The sequence below is a fragment of the Orcinus orca genome, chromosome 2 (assembly GCF_937001465.1).
Source record: "Orcinus orca chromosome 2, mOrcOrc1.1, whole genome shotgun sequence".
Taxonomy (NCBI): domain Eukaryota; kingdom Metazoa; phylum Chordata; class Mammalia; order Artiodactyla; family Delphinidae; genus Orcinus; species Orcinus orca.
The window spans coordinates 190,215,717-190,228,518 of NC_064560.1; the positions used below are offsets into that span (position 1 = coordinate 190,215,717).

General features: G+C 40.4%; 2 protein-coding genes across 5 annotated transcripts in view; both read left to right on the forward strand.

Annotated features, from left to right (window-relative positions):
• Window positions 1-5,875, forward strand: part of GOLGA5 (golgin A5) — a 35,646-nt gene extending 29,771 nt beyond the window's left edge. For all 4 annotated transcript variants that reach the window (XM_033419128.2, XM_049706582.1, XM_049706581.1 and 1 more), the window contains exons 11-13: window positions 2,200-2,305; window positions 4,002-4,065; window positions 5,402-5,875. In XM_033419128.2, the coding sequence (XP_033275019.1) occupies window positions 2,200-2,305; window positions 4,002-4,065; window positions 5,402-5,482 (251 nt within the window). In that variant the 3' untranslated portion in view covers window positions 5,483-5,875. The remainder of the gene's footprint in view (window positions 1-2,199; window positions 2,306-4,001; window positions 4,066-5,401) is intronic.
• The window catches only part of SLC24A4 (solute carrier family 24 member 4), a 640,065-nt gene that overhangs the window by 414,889 nt on the left and 212,374 nt on the right, over window positions 1-12,802 (forward strand). The window lies entirely within an intron of this gene.

Below are 12,802 nucleotides of genomic sequence, written 5' to 3' on the forward strand. Positions count from 1 at the left end.
AGAATATTTCGTTGCCTTAATTTTTAATGTTGCTAATTCAAACATGATTTGAAAAGTTACAGAAAGACCATTTTTGTTTAAAAAGAAGCTTTATCTAACAAAGCAGCCATTTTTCTCGAGGCCTGGGCTATGCACTGTTTGGTATGATCGTTAATGAACTGGACAATGGGCTGATTACTGTCCCACACTGGTTTCGAACCTGGAGAAGAAGGCCCAGGACACTTAACAGGGTGGTGAGGACAAATAATTCAGTTGAGAGGGGCTTTCAGGAATCTTAAAGTGAGATTTGCTTTAATAACCATAATTATTAATATTAAAGTTAATACATAGTCACATGAGTATATCCGTGCTCTGTAATTTTAATGGAGAAATGTATAGTTTCTCAAAATACATGATCAAGAAGAATATTGAAGATTTTAGCATAAGTTTCAACAGATCAGGTTTTTAGTCTTAGAACTTCATAACTACTTTGACTACAAAGTAGTCATTCAACAAATCTTAGTTCTTTGGCTTTAAATTTTTAGAACTTTTTTTCAAATAACATGTTATTTTATATATATTTTTTAATAACAGTCTCAGTATAAAAAGAAATGCAAAAAAAGGGAAATTAAAATCACTTGATAATCTGTTGCCCTCAGGTAACATTTTGGAACATCTTTGTCCAGACTTTTTTCCTATATATGTTTGCAGTACTTGTTTTATTGATTTTTAATTTTTGTCATATTAATATATTTTAATAATATATTTCATACAATATGTATATATTGCTTTATAGAAATTTATCACATGAAAACACTGTAGTTTGTTTAATCAGTTCCTTATTGTTGGAGATTGATAAATGATCAGAAATGGAATTGTTGGGTCAATAAGTACCCACATTTAAAGGCTTTTAATTCTTGTTCCCGAAATCAGCAAACAATTATTAAGTGCCCACTCAGTATCAGGTGCTGTTGCAGAGATACAGTGGCCAACAAGAGGCCAGACTCTTTGCCCCATAGATCTCACATTCTGGTGTCGTGGGGGAATACAGGGGAGGAGACAGGCAGTAAACAAGTGGTATGAGCTGGAGATATGTGCTACAGAGGGAAATGGAGCAGAGAAAGATGTGCAGGGTGCCACATGTGAGGAGGGGATAATAATTTAAACAGGGTAGTCAAGGAAGACCTTGTTGAAAAGGTGGCATTATATTAAAGTCCCAAAGGAAGTCAGGTAGTAGACTATGACGAGATCTACAGAAAAAGTGTTCCAAGCAGAGAGAAGTGCAAAGGCCCTGAGGCAGGAGTATAGCTGGCATATTGCAGGAGACCAGTGCAGCTGGAGTAGACTGAATGAGGGGCCAGAACTTGGAGGAGGCTCTTTAGGTCTGTATAAGGACTTTTACTCTGAATGAAGTCGGAAGCCATAGAAGGGTCTTGAGAGGGGTAACTGAGCTGACCTGTATATTTTAACAAGATGTCTCTGGCTGCTGTGTCAAGAGTAGACTGCAGAGAGCTAAGCACTGAGGCAGGGAGACGAGGGAGGGGCATGGTATTAACCCATGTAAGACATGCTGGTGACTCAGACCAGAGTGGGGATGGAGGGGGTGGGTCCAGGATTTATTTTAAAGGAAAGCAGATGGAATTTGCGGGCAGATCAGATGTGGAGTTTGAGAGAAAGGAGTTAAAGGTTTTTGGAAAAGTGGAGTTGTGTATTGAGATGGGGAAAACTGCAGGAAGAGAAGGTTGGCAGCAAGGGCAGGCAATCAGGATAACAGTGTGCGGTGTGCTAAGTTGAGATGTCTACTAGACATCCAGATGGAAATGAAAGGGTGATGGACGAGCCTGGAGTTGGAGGTGGGCTGGGCTGGAGATGCGAATTTGGGAGTTACCAGCTTTGTAGAAAGGGTGTGTGGCCTCACTCCTGCGGGCCCAGGAAGAAAGTGCCCATTAATGCTGCCTCTCACCAATACTCGGTAAACTCTGATTTTTGCTACTTTCATAGGAAAATAATTTTCTTAGTTTTTGAATTATGATTTTTGCGGGTATGGAAGTTTACATATTTAAACTGTCTTTTTTTTAATGTTTTCACCTTTGGTTATTGCTTAAAAGTTGACCTTGAGAATTTCTTCCATATGTAACATAAGGTATATTCAACTATAATTTTGTTAGAAAGTTGACTTTGGTGTCTGTACGTTAATTACTTATTTTCTTGTTTAAACAGGCACACGTCTGCGAAACGTTCCTGTTCTTTTTACTGACACAGAAACTAATCTGGCAGGAATGTATGGAAAAGTCCGCAAAGCCGCTAGTTCAATTGACCAGTTTAGGTAAGCAGTGCCGGCACCAGTGAGTGACGGACCCTATTTTTGTAACATTCTCCAGTGATTTCAGTCATAGTGAGTCCTGTCCAGCAGAGCTGATATTGATTGATTGACTGCGCCATGCGGCTTGCGGGACTAGTTTCATCACCAGGGATTGAACCGGGCCCCCTGCAGTAGAAGCGCGGAGTCCTCACCACTGGGCCACCAGGGAATTCCCAAGCTGATTTTTTTTTTAAATACTTATTTATTTATTTGGCTGCACCAGGTCTTAGTTGCGGCACGCGGGATCTTCGTTGCAGGATACGGGATGTTTAGTTGCGGCACGTGGGATCTTTTTTAGTTGTGGCATGCAGGATCTAGTTCCCTGAACAGGGATTAAACCCGGGCCCCCTGCCTTGGGAGCCCGGAGTCTTAACCACTGGACCGCCAGGGAAGTCCCCCAAGCTGATATTTCAGTGTCATGAAATTGCTTTAAGAGGTCTGCCAGTGCCTGTGTTTTGTTGAAGGTGTTTAACTCTGATCATTTCTCTTCTTTCTGTAATAAACTCTGTTTGAAAACTCATTAAATTTCATTGAGAAAGCCTGTATCATGTAAATGCATCCATTTGAATGTTTTATCTCCTTACTTCATCATATGATTAGAATAAAAGATGTCACTATATATAAATGAATAGTACTTATTTTCATATATATTTTATATATACTATATAAATAAAAATTTATATGTTATATATATTTATAAATAAAACTTTTTATACTAGTAGTCATCCACCTTACAAAGAAAATGTTCGCCCGGTATATGTGTATAGCCTTGATAAAGTTCATATCTAAATAACCTACTAAACTCTCTTGCCTTTTAGTTTTTATAATTAAACATAGTTGAAATGAATCGTTGCCTAACAGAACAGTCTCTTCTTACCTTTTTGTGTCAGAATAGAGCTGTGGTGTTAAAAATGAGGATGATTTACTAATTTGGATTCCTGAAGCCATGAGCCTTGGATGCCATAGTCACTGTCTCCATACTATTGAGCATCTCTATTTCAACTATTAATGTATTCAACATACATATTAGTTTTTAGAGAACATATATGCAAGGCAGTGAAGGCATATATGCAAGGGTAGTGAAAGAAGCAGAAGGGCGTAGAAGAAAGGTGTATCTGTACATGTATCCGTCTTAGGGAAAAAATGTTGCAGAAAGGCATAGTAATAGGTCTGGACGTCGTAATGCTTCCCACTCTTAAAGTGTTTACTTGAGTTTCTGTAGTTGGGAGCCTTTTAGAAGTATGTGTCCATGCTAAAGCTCCCAGATTAGCTATTTACAGGTTCATTCCAACTAGACTCTTTTTTCCTATTCATGTGTTCACACTTGCCTTTGGTTCCTAAAAGAAAAATGATTGCTAGAGGGACCAAGTTTGCCTTCTGCAGTTGTAGCTGAAGAATTAAGAGGAATAGCTTGTGCTAAAAGCTTAACAATCAATCCCCAAATAATGATAAAATATTTGTTCACTGCTATGATATTTTATATGGTTATTTCAAGTAATCATTTAACAATCTACTGTAAAACAGAAATAATCTGTCTTTTGTGGTAGCCACATAAATAGTTTAAATGAGTAAAGTCTTAAAAAGCATGAAGAGATATTACCACAGGAACATGTTTTGAATGTAACTCTCTCCTCTCTCTCCACCCCTACCACTTGCACAGCATCCGTCTGGGAATTTTTCTCCGAAGATACCCCATAGCACGAGTTTTTGTAATTATATATATGGTAAGTAAACTTGTTTGCAAAAACAGTGCTGCATTTGATTTTTAACTAGTTTTTTTCAGCTGCTGATCTTTTTGACTAAACTTTTAGCAATCAATTTTGAAAGAGAATAGAACTCATTTTTGGTAATTAAGGTTTTTTTCCTTAAAGTGTACAAGTAATGTTGATAATTCATTATGTCTAAAAAATAAATTGCTTGAAGCCTTTTCCGACAGTAAAACTAACCGTAGTGCAGTTTAATGATTACCTTTATTTCTAAGCCCCTCCAGTGATACAATACAAAACAATTGATTTCATTTTTATCTTCAAGTAAAGTTTAATTATTTCCATGTGTTTTGCTTTATTTCCTAAAGGGATCTCAAAGGTGATGTATTTTCTTTCTTAGATTTCTTAGCTCTAATAAAATGGTTACCATAGTTTGGGATGCCGTGTCATATCTTCTGTGAGCCTAAAAAGCCCACTGACTGTTCTGAGTGGGGATGTCTAAAAGTAGTTGAACTGAATTAAGACGGGCAGTTTTCTTGAGAAGAAATAAACGCATACTTAGAAATTTCCTTGTGAGCCACTAGAGGGAAGAGTTACTCCTTTAAACAAAAAGGTTTTAAGATGAGGGGAATGGAGAGAGCGAAAGAAAAAAAATTGAATGGCATCAGAAAGGATTCAGAACATGCCCACATCTGGGTGGGGAGATTATGAGGAACACAGGCACCCTCTGCCAGCATGAGATGAGATGTTGCACTTCTTGTGTGCAAGGCACTTCGTGATGGAACCTCATCATGTCAGCACCACCATGAGGGAGTTAGTGGAAATGTATCACTGCAGGTCCTGTTCTGGACCCTAAATCGACCTCTGAAACCTGACACATTATTCCTGTCAAGAATGTCTTCCCATCTCCTCTTCACCAAATCATGGCTAAACCCTCTTTCAAAACACCAACCACAACTCTGTTCTAAAAAGCCTTTCCAGCCAACTTCATGTACACCTAGCAGTTTTAATCAGGCCATCTACGCTGCATTGTAATCCCCTGATGGGTTAGTTATGTGTACGTGTGCATGTTGTGAATGTGTTCAAGACTTTGCCCCTCTCAGCTGAGAATGCTGTAGGTATTGTAGCTCTTTATTACCTTCCATTGCACTTTTTAGTTAATTTGACTGCACAGTTGTTTCTTCCTTGTTTATCCAGTAAACACGTACTGCGCGCCTGCACTGTTGCAGACACACTAGCCACAGGAGTACAGAGACAAACGAGACATAGCTCCTGCCCTCAGTGCACTGCACAGTGGGCCTTTAGGGAGGATTGATTTATTGGCTAATACATAAATTGTTTTTTCTTTCTTCAGGCTTTGCTTCACCTCTGGGTCATGATTGTTCTGTTGACTTACACACCAGAAATGCACCATGACCAACCACATGGCAAATGAACTGAGCCAGGTTGTTCTGGTGATTGGTCATCTCTCTCCAGTTTTGGGGTCTGCAGAAGGGTCACTTGCCTGAAATTCCTGAGAAGGGTACACAAGATTATTTTATCACTACAGGCTTTTAACTTTTTAAGTTATTATACAAGTACTCTGCTACCAAAATCTTCTTCTGATTTCCTTCAAATGGTAAGAGTTTCTAAAAACAAAAATAATCTAACGAGCTCAGCTCTTGCTTTTTCTGAGGTCAGGGGCTCAGTGTATATATGCATACACACGGAGATGCTGGGGTGCCTGCCTCTGTACAGACCATCCTGTATTTTAGGTGACACTCATGGGTTATAATCAGGGAAACTAATTGTATTTAGTGATATAAATAAAATGTTTTCTTTTTGATAATTCAGTCTGCTTTGTATTTTCATATATTTAACTTTGCAAATGTAGATTTACTTTTTACATTGTTAAATGCTTGATTGGTATAAATCTTTCTATAAATACGTAAGTAAAATTTACTGTGCATTTTTCTTTTAAAAATAATAATTTTTCACTCCCATTTAAACAAGACCTTTCCAGATCGGCGTTCACGAGCAGAGCCAGAAATCAGAGCTGATGCCACTTGTAATTGCATTAGTGATGTGTGCGCTTCTTTTCCTCCCCCTCCCACCCCACATGCTGTCTTCCTTTAATTCTTATTCGTTCATCCATTGTCTTCCTTCACCTCTTTTCCTTTTCTCTAGCCTATACCTTGGGTGGGCTCAGGACATCCATAGCCCCTCTGGTAGCATTTAGGAATCAAATTTGGTGTGACACCCTTTGTGTTTTTAAAATACTCCAAGGCAGAGACTATATAGAGTTACTCTTTGAAAAGGGACATTTTCTCTGCCTTAAGTCCAGTATAATGTCTGTTTTGGCTTTCCTTGTCATCTACATGTCTGAATTCTCATTTTGTCCATGCCGGGCACTGGCAGTCTCTCTTCATATATAATTGGCATATGTAGATCCTGGGCTGGACAAAGGGTATAGTCCTTCCTGTCAGGAATGCCTTTGCAGTAGCCTGCTGGTGCCTAACGGGAAACCTGACCAGCTTCTGTTCTTAATGATATTTATACTGTGACTTTAATTGTCCTATAAATTCTTCGAAAGTTTTGGTATGCTAGAGGTATATGTTTCTTATTTTTCATCAGAGAATGAAGTTTTAAAGGTCATCTTAGGTGTGTTTGGGCTTTTTTCCAATTTAACGTGAATGAAAAGGGTAGAGAGTTCTATACCATCTAAAAGCGGATATGAAATTTTGGAGGGTAGGGTAGAGACATGTTATTAAATCTACATGTCATAGTTTTTGGGTTTTTTTTAATTAATTATTTTTGGCTGCGTTGGGTCTGTTGCTGCGCACAGGCTTTCTCTAGTTGCAGCAGTGGGGGCTACTCGTCGTTGTGGTGCGGGAGCTTCTCATTGCGGTGGCTTCTCTTGTTGTGGAGCACGGGCTCTAGGAGTGCGGGCTTCAGTAGTTGTGGTGCACGGGCTTCAGTAGTTGTGGCTTGCGGGCTCTAGAGCGCAGGCTCAGTAATTGCGGTGCACGGGCTTAGTTGCTCCGCGGCATGTGGGATCTTCCCGGACCAGGGCTCAAACCCGTGTCCCCTGCATTGGCAGGCGGATTCTTAACCACTGCGCCACCAGGGATGTCCCTAGATGTCATAGTTCTTCTTCAGGTGTGATAGCCTATTAGAGTCTGAGCTGTGAAGTCACATTTTATCTCAAACAGAGTGAAGAGTTTAGACTTATTAATATCTTTTAAAGGTTTTTTTTTTTCTCTTCTAATTTGGAACCATTTCTGGAAAATGATTAAAACCAGGCTACATACTTAAAATGGAAAATGGCACCTGCTTCATCATCGTGTGTTGCCAGACTTCCCGTCTCTGCATGTCCTCCTGGTTTTTGTTGGGATGGCTCTAAATCTTTTGTTCAGCTTTTATGCATTCTTGGCTTTGGAAATAGTTTGACAAAGTGTTTCTGAGATTATTTTTCTGAAGTTACTTAAATCTTTAATTGACTTTCAGTTTCTGTATTGTTGACCACTAACACACTAGGGGATTTTTAAAAGTCTCCCATTCACTTATCCTCAGATAACATGAAACCTTCTTGACTTACTTAAAAGGATTGTGTGAAAGCTGAATTTTTTTCTTCTCAATGTACTGCTTTGTATTTATAGCTGTCAGTTGGAAAATAAGATTATTTTATTATCTTAAGATTTCCCTTTCTCTAGACTTTGTGCTTTCTAAAACCTACCATTTCTATTGCTGCAGAACAGAAACTTCAAAGGAAAAGCATGAGTTGTTAAAACATGGAACTGTGTCTACCCTGGTTAGTTTTGTCGTTAAGGGAATAATGTCTGGGGCTGGACATTCTAGCCTTCATTTAGGAAGACTTACATACAACTCACCCTGGAGGGGAAAAAAACCAACCTACTCAAATATGCCTCGCTGGGCTCCAGCTCCCTACTTTAGGAGGTCAGCTGTATTGGAAAAGGCCAGTATGGGCATCTTGGTCTAGATGGAAGTAGAAGGACAAAACTGGCAAAGCCAAAGGGACTAATAGCCTAAAGCCCTTCAGGCTGTGATTGGTCAGAAGAAAGAAATGACAGAAAAATGTCTTGTGGTTATTCTGAACATGTTGAGGCTAGTATTCTTAGGAACTCTTTCCTGAGTGAGAAGGCTGTGGATTGAATGTTTCTGAACTTCTACAGTTCTAACATGTGGTCTGCTCTTCAGACACAGATTCCAACACAAACACCTCCAAGTAAAGAAAACTTTTTTTTTATATGAACAGTTGAGTTATCAAGTGTGTTACACACAGAAACCTCATTTACAAATGTCTCGAAGAAAAAAAGTGGTGGTAATATAATCTTAAGCCATCACAGGACTATAAGATAGTTCAAATTACATACCCTTGTGCTGGCCCCTTCTAGGAACTGGGAATAGAGTGGCGAACAAAAGTCCCTGCCCTCGTGGAGCTTACCTTTGAATGGGGAAGGCAGACTACAAACATACGCATAATGTGTCACTAAGAGTTAAATGCCGGGAATAAAAATAAAACGAGGCAAAGTGTAGAGAGACGTGGGGGAGGAGAGAGGGAAGTCCTCCCTGCAGAGGTGACACTGGTGCAGAGCCTGAATAAGGTGACAGGCCATGCAAAGTGGAGTGGCAGTGGGTTAAAATGCAAAGACCCTGAAAGGTGCTAAATTTGCTGAGGTGAGGACAGGCTGAACCCAAGGAGGTGATTTTCCTATGTAGTTGCAAAGAATACCAGGTCAATGAATTGATACTTTCCCCCATAACTTCTTGGTCTCCGCATTCATAGTTAATGCCTCATCTTTGTTCAAGTCAAGGACAAAGAGAAAAATGAAATCCAAGAGCAGAGCCCTTCATATCTGAAGGCAATATCTCTCATCCTTTGATCAACCAGCCTAAGCACGGCTCACTGTCCTGCACCACCGCTCTTGTGCTATCAGAGCTCGTAAACTCAAAATGACATTTCTGATCCCGTGAGGACAAAGATACTACCTTTTTAATCCACTATTATATCCTTAACGCCTAGAACACTGCCTGACACATAACCGGCCTTCAGTTGTTCACTGAACTTCATTGACTGAATCAGGCAAAACACTAAATTCACGCATGACTCCTCGAGAGCTCCTCAGACCTTCACTCAGCATCTGTCCCGTCCACACAGCACCTCTGGTTTCCAAAGCCAGAGCAAAGAACTGTAACTGGCCAGGCACATTGCTAGTAGCGAGGACTTTGATTGGGCAGCTTGTCAGGGTTTTCCCAAAGAGGGAAAAGCCATAATAATTTAAAATATAAAAGCAGAAGGTGACCTGAGGATTTCGCTGGTCCTAGATGTTCATAGTGAAGACCTTTAATCATCAGGGAGAGTTCAGTCTTGCTTAATGACTCCCAAAAGACAGGCAAGGCTGCCTCACAGTGGAGAAGCCTTCTGAAAGCAATACGATATTTAGATTCACTTTTTGAAAGTTCTGCAAAGCAACATGTAGGTACAATCAGGTTCTTTTCTAATGTCAAATTAAGTTTCCTCTCTACTCCACTGGACCTCTCCTCTTTAGCCGATTAGCTTCTTGTGGTGCTAGTTAAACTGAGTTTACACAAAGTATATAATAAGGTTTATGCATGTAAACTTATCAACTACTAACAATTTGCTTTCACTCACAAATGTGGCTTAAGTCAACTGAACTCAAGAATTAATTAAAACAAATGTAACTGGGGCTAGAACATGCATTCTCAACGTGGGCTGATATCACCTTCAAGGGGGTGAAAATTGATTTTTAGATGGGGAAAAGTATCTTACTGTTTATATTTATAAAGCCCAAATATACATGCAGTACATAACAGTATATCTGTGACATTAAGATTTTATTGGGGTAGGGAGTAATAATGGAAAAAAAAAAAAGGTTGAGAAATACTGGGCTAGAAAGATCAAGCAACCTAGATCCTGCCCTGGTGGAGCCTACATTCTTTTTTTTCTTTTTTAATTTTATTTTTTTATACAGCAGGTTCTTATTAGTTATCCATTTTATACATATTAGTGTATACATGCCAAACCCAATCTCCCAATTCATCCCACCAGCACCACTACCACCCTCCCTGCCGCTTTCCCCGCTTGGTGTCCATATCTACATCTGTGTCTCCATTTCTGCCTTGCAAACCGGTTCATCTGTACCATTTTTCTAGATTCCACATATATGCGTCAATATACAATATTTGTTTTTCTCTTTCTAACTTACTGACAGTCTCTAGGTCCATCCACATCTCTACAAATGACCCAATTTCATTCCTTTTTATGGCTGACTGATATTCCATTGTATACATGTACCACATAATCTTTATCCATTCATTTGTCAATGGGTATTTAGGTTGCTTCCATGACCTGGCTATTGTAAATAGTGCTGCAGTGAACACTGGGGTGCATGTGTCCTTTTGAATTATGGCTTTCTCTGGGTATATGCTCAGTAGTGGGATTGCTGGGTTATATGGTAATTCTATTTTTAGTTTTTCAAGGAACCTCCATACTGTTCTCCATAGTGGCTGTATCAATTTACATTCCCACCAAAAGTGCAAGAGGGTTCCCTGTTCTCCACACCCTCTCCAGCATTTGTTGTTTGTAGATTTTCTGATGATGCCCATTCTGACCGGCGTAAGGTGATACTTCACTGTAGTTTTGATTTGCATTTCTCTAATAATTAGTGATGTTGAGCAGCTTTTCATGTGCTTCTTGGCCATCTGTATGTCTTCTTTGGAGAAATGTCTATTTAGGTCTTCTGCCCATTTTTTGATTGGGTTGTTTGTTTTTTTTAATATTGAGCTGCATGAGCTGTTTATATATTTTGGAGATTAATCCTTTGTCCGTTGACTCGTTTGCAAATATTTTCTCCCATTCTGAGGGTTGTCTTTTCGTCTTGTTTATAGTTTCCTTTGCTGTGCAAAAGCTTTTAAGTTTCATTAGGTCCCATTTGTTTATTTTTGTTTTTATTTCCATTACTCTAGGAGGTGAGTCAAAAAAGATCTTGCTGTGATTTATGTCAAACAGTGTTCTTCCTATGTCTTCCTCTAAGAGTTGTTTTTTTTTTTCTTTTATAAATTTATTTTTTATTTTTATTTTTGGCTGCGTTCGGTCTTTGTTGTTGTGTGTGGGCTTCCTCTGGTTGCAGCGAGCTTGGGCTACTCCGTTGCAGTGCGCTGGCTTCTCATTGCAGCGGCTTCTCTTGTTGCGGAGCACGGGCTCTAGGTGCGCGGGCTTCAGTAGTTGTGGCACATGAGCTCTAGAGCGCAGGCTCAGTAGTTGTGGTGCACGGGCTTAGTTGCTACGCGGCATGTGGGATCTTCCCGGGCCAGGGCTCGAACCCATGTCCCCTGCATTGGCAGGCGGATTCTGAACCACTGCGCCACCAGGGAAGCCTCTCCTCTAAGAGTTTTATAGTGTCCAGTCTTACATTTAGGGCTTTAATCCATTTTGAGTTTATTTTTGTGTATGGTGTTAGGGAGTGTTCTAATTTCATTCTTTTATGTGTAGCTGTCCGGTTTTCTCAGCACCACTTATTGAAGAGACTGTCTTTTCTCCATTGTATATCCTTGCCTCCTTTGTCATAGATTAGTTGACCATAGGTGCGTGGGTTTATCTCTGTGGAGCCTACATTCTAAGGAAACTGGTTTTTAAAGTCATGCATGATCTGCCCTCACTCATGAGCTTCAAGCCACCCCCACATCTACTACACTCCAGCCTCTTGTACTGTGCTAGTCTATTGCTGTTCCAACTATTCACTGCCTGTTCTTATGGGAAGATTTTACTTCCTGTCCCGCTGATGTCAGCCTTGGCCATATGACCTGACTTGCTTTGGCTGATGAAATGTGAGTGGAAGGGGCATGAGCCGTTCCCAAGCAGAAGTTTTAAGCATCATCTTATGGTTTTGCCCCCTAACTTGTTCCTCCACCGTGAGCCCAACATGTTCTAGACAGGGGCTGCTCCTGGAATGAAGAGGACGTAGAGCAGAGCCAAAACATGGCGCACGTCAACAGTGGACATGTAGCTTGAGCAAAAAGTAAAACTTGGCTTTTGTGAGCCCCTGAGATTTGGGAGTTTGGTTGTTACTGCATCACGACCCAGCGATAGATGACTGATGGACCCACCAATGCCCCCTGCTTTCTCTCCACCTCCAGACCTCCCCTCTGCTTAAAGACACTTCCCTTCTTGGTTCCTGGCCCCTCCTGCTGTCAGCTTAGATGCTTCTTTCTCTATTAAGTCAGAATTCCTCCCTGCCCCTCCCCACCAAAAAAATACCAGGCTAGGTGTCTCTAGTAGGCAGAATAATGTCCACCCCCAAATGTGTCCATGTCCTAATCCCTGAAACATATAAATATGTTATGTCAAAACATTGCAGATGTGATTAAGGATTGTAACAAAAGATTATCCTAAATTAACCAGCTGTGCCCGATGTAATCATAAGGGTCCTTAAAAGATGGAAGAAGAAAGCAGCAGAGTCAGAGATGTCATGACAGCAGAAGTCAGAATGATTGAATAGCTGGCTTTGAAGATGGAGGAGGGGCCATGAGCCAAGGAATGCAGGCAGCCTCTAGAAGCTGGAAAAGGCCAGGAAGCAGATTCTCCCCTAGAGCCTCCGCAAAGGATTACAGCCCTGCCAGGACTTTGATTTGAACCCAGTGAGACCCACTTCAGACTTCTGACCTCCACGACTGTAAGAGAATAAATTTGTGTTGTTTTTAGGCACTTAGTTTGTGGTAATTTGTTACAGCAGCA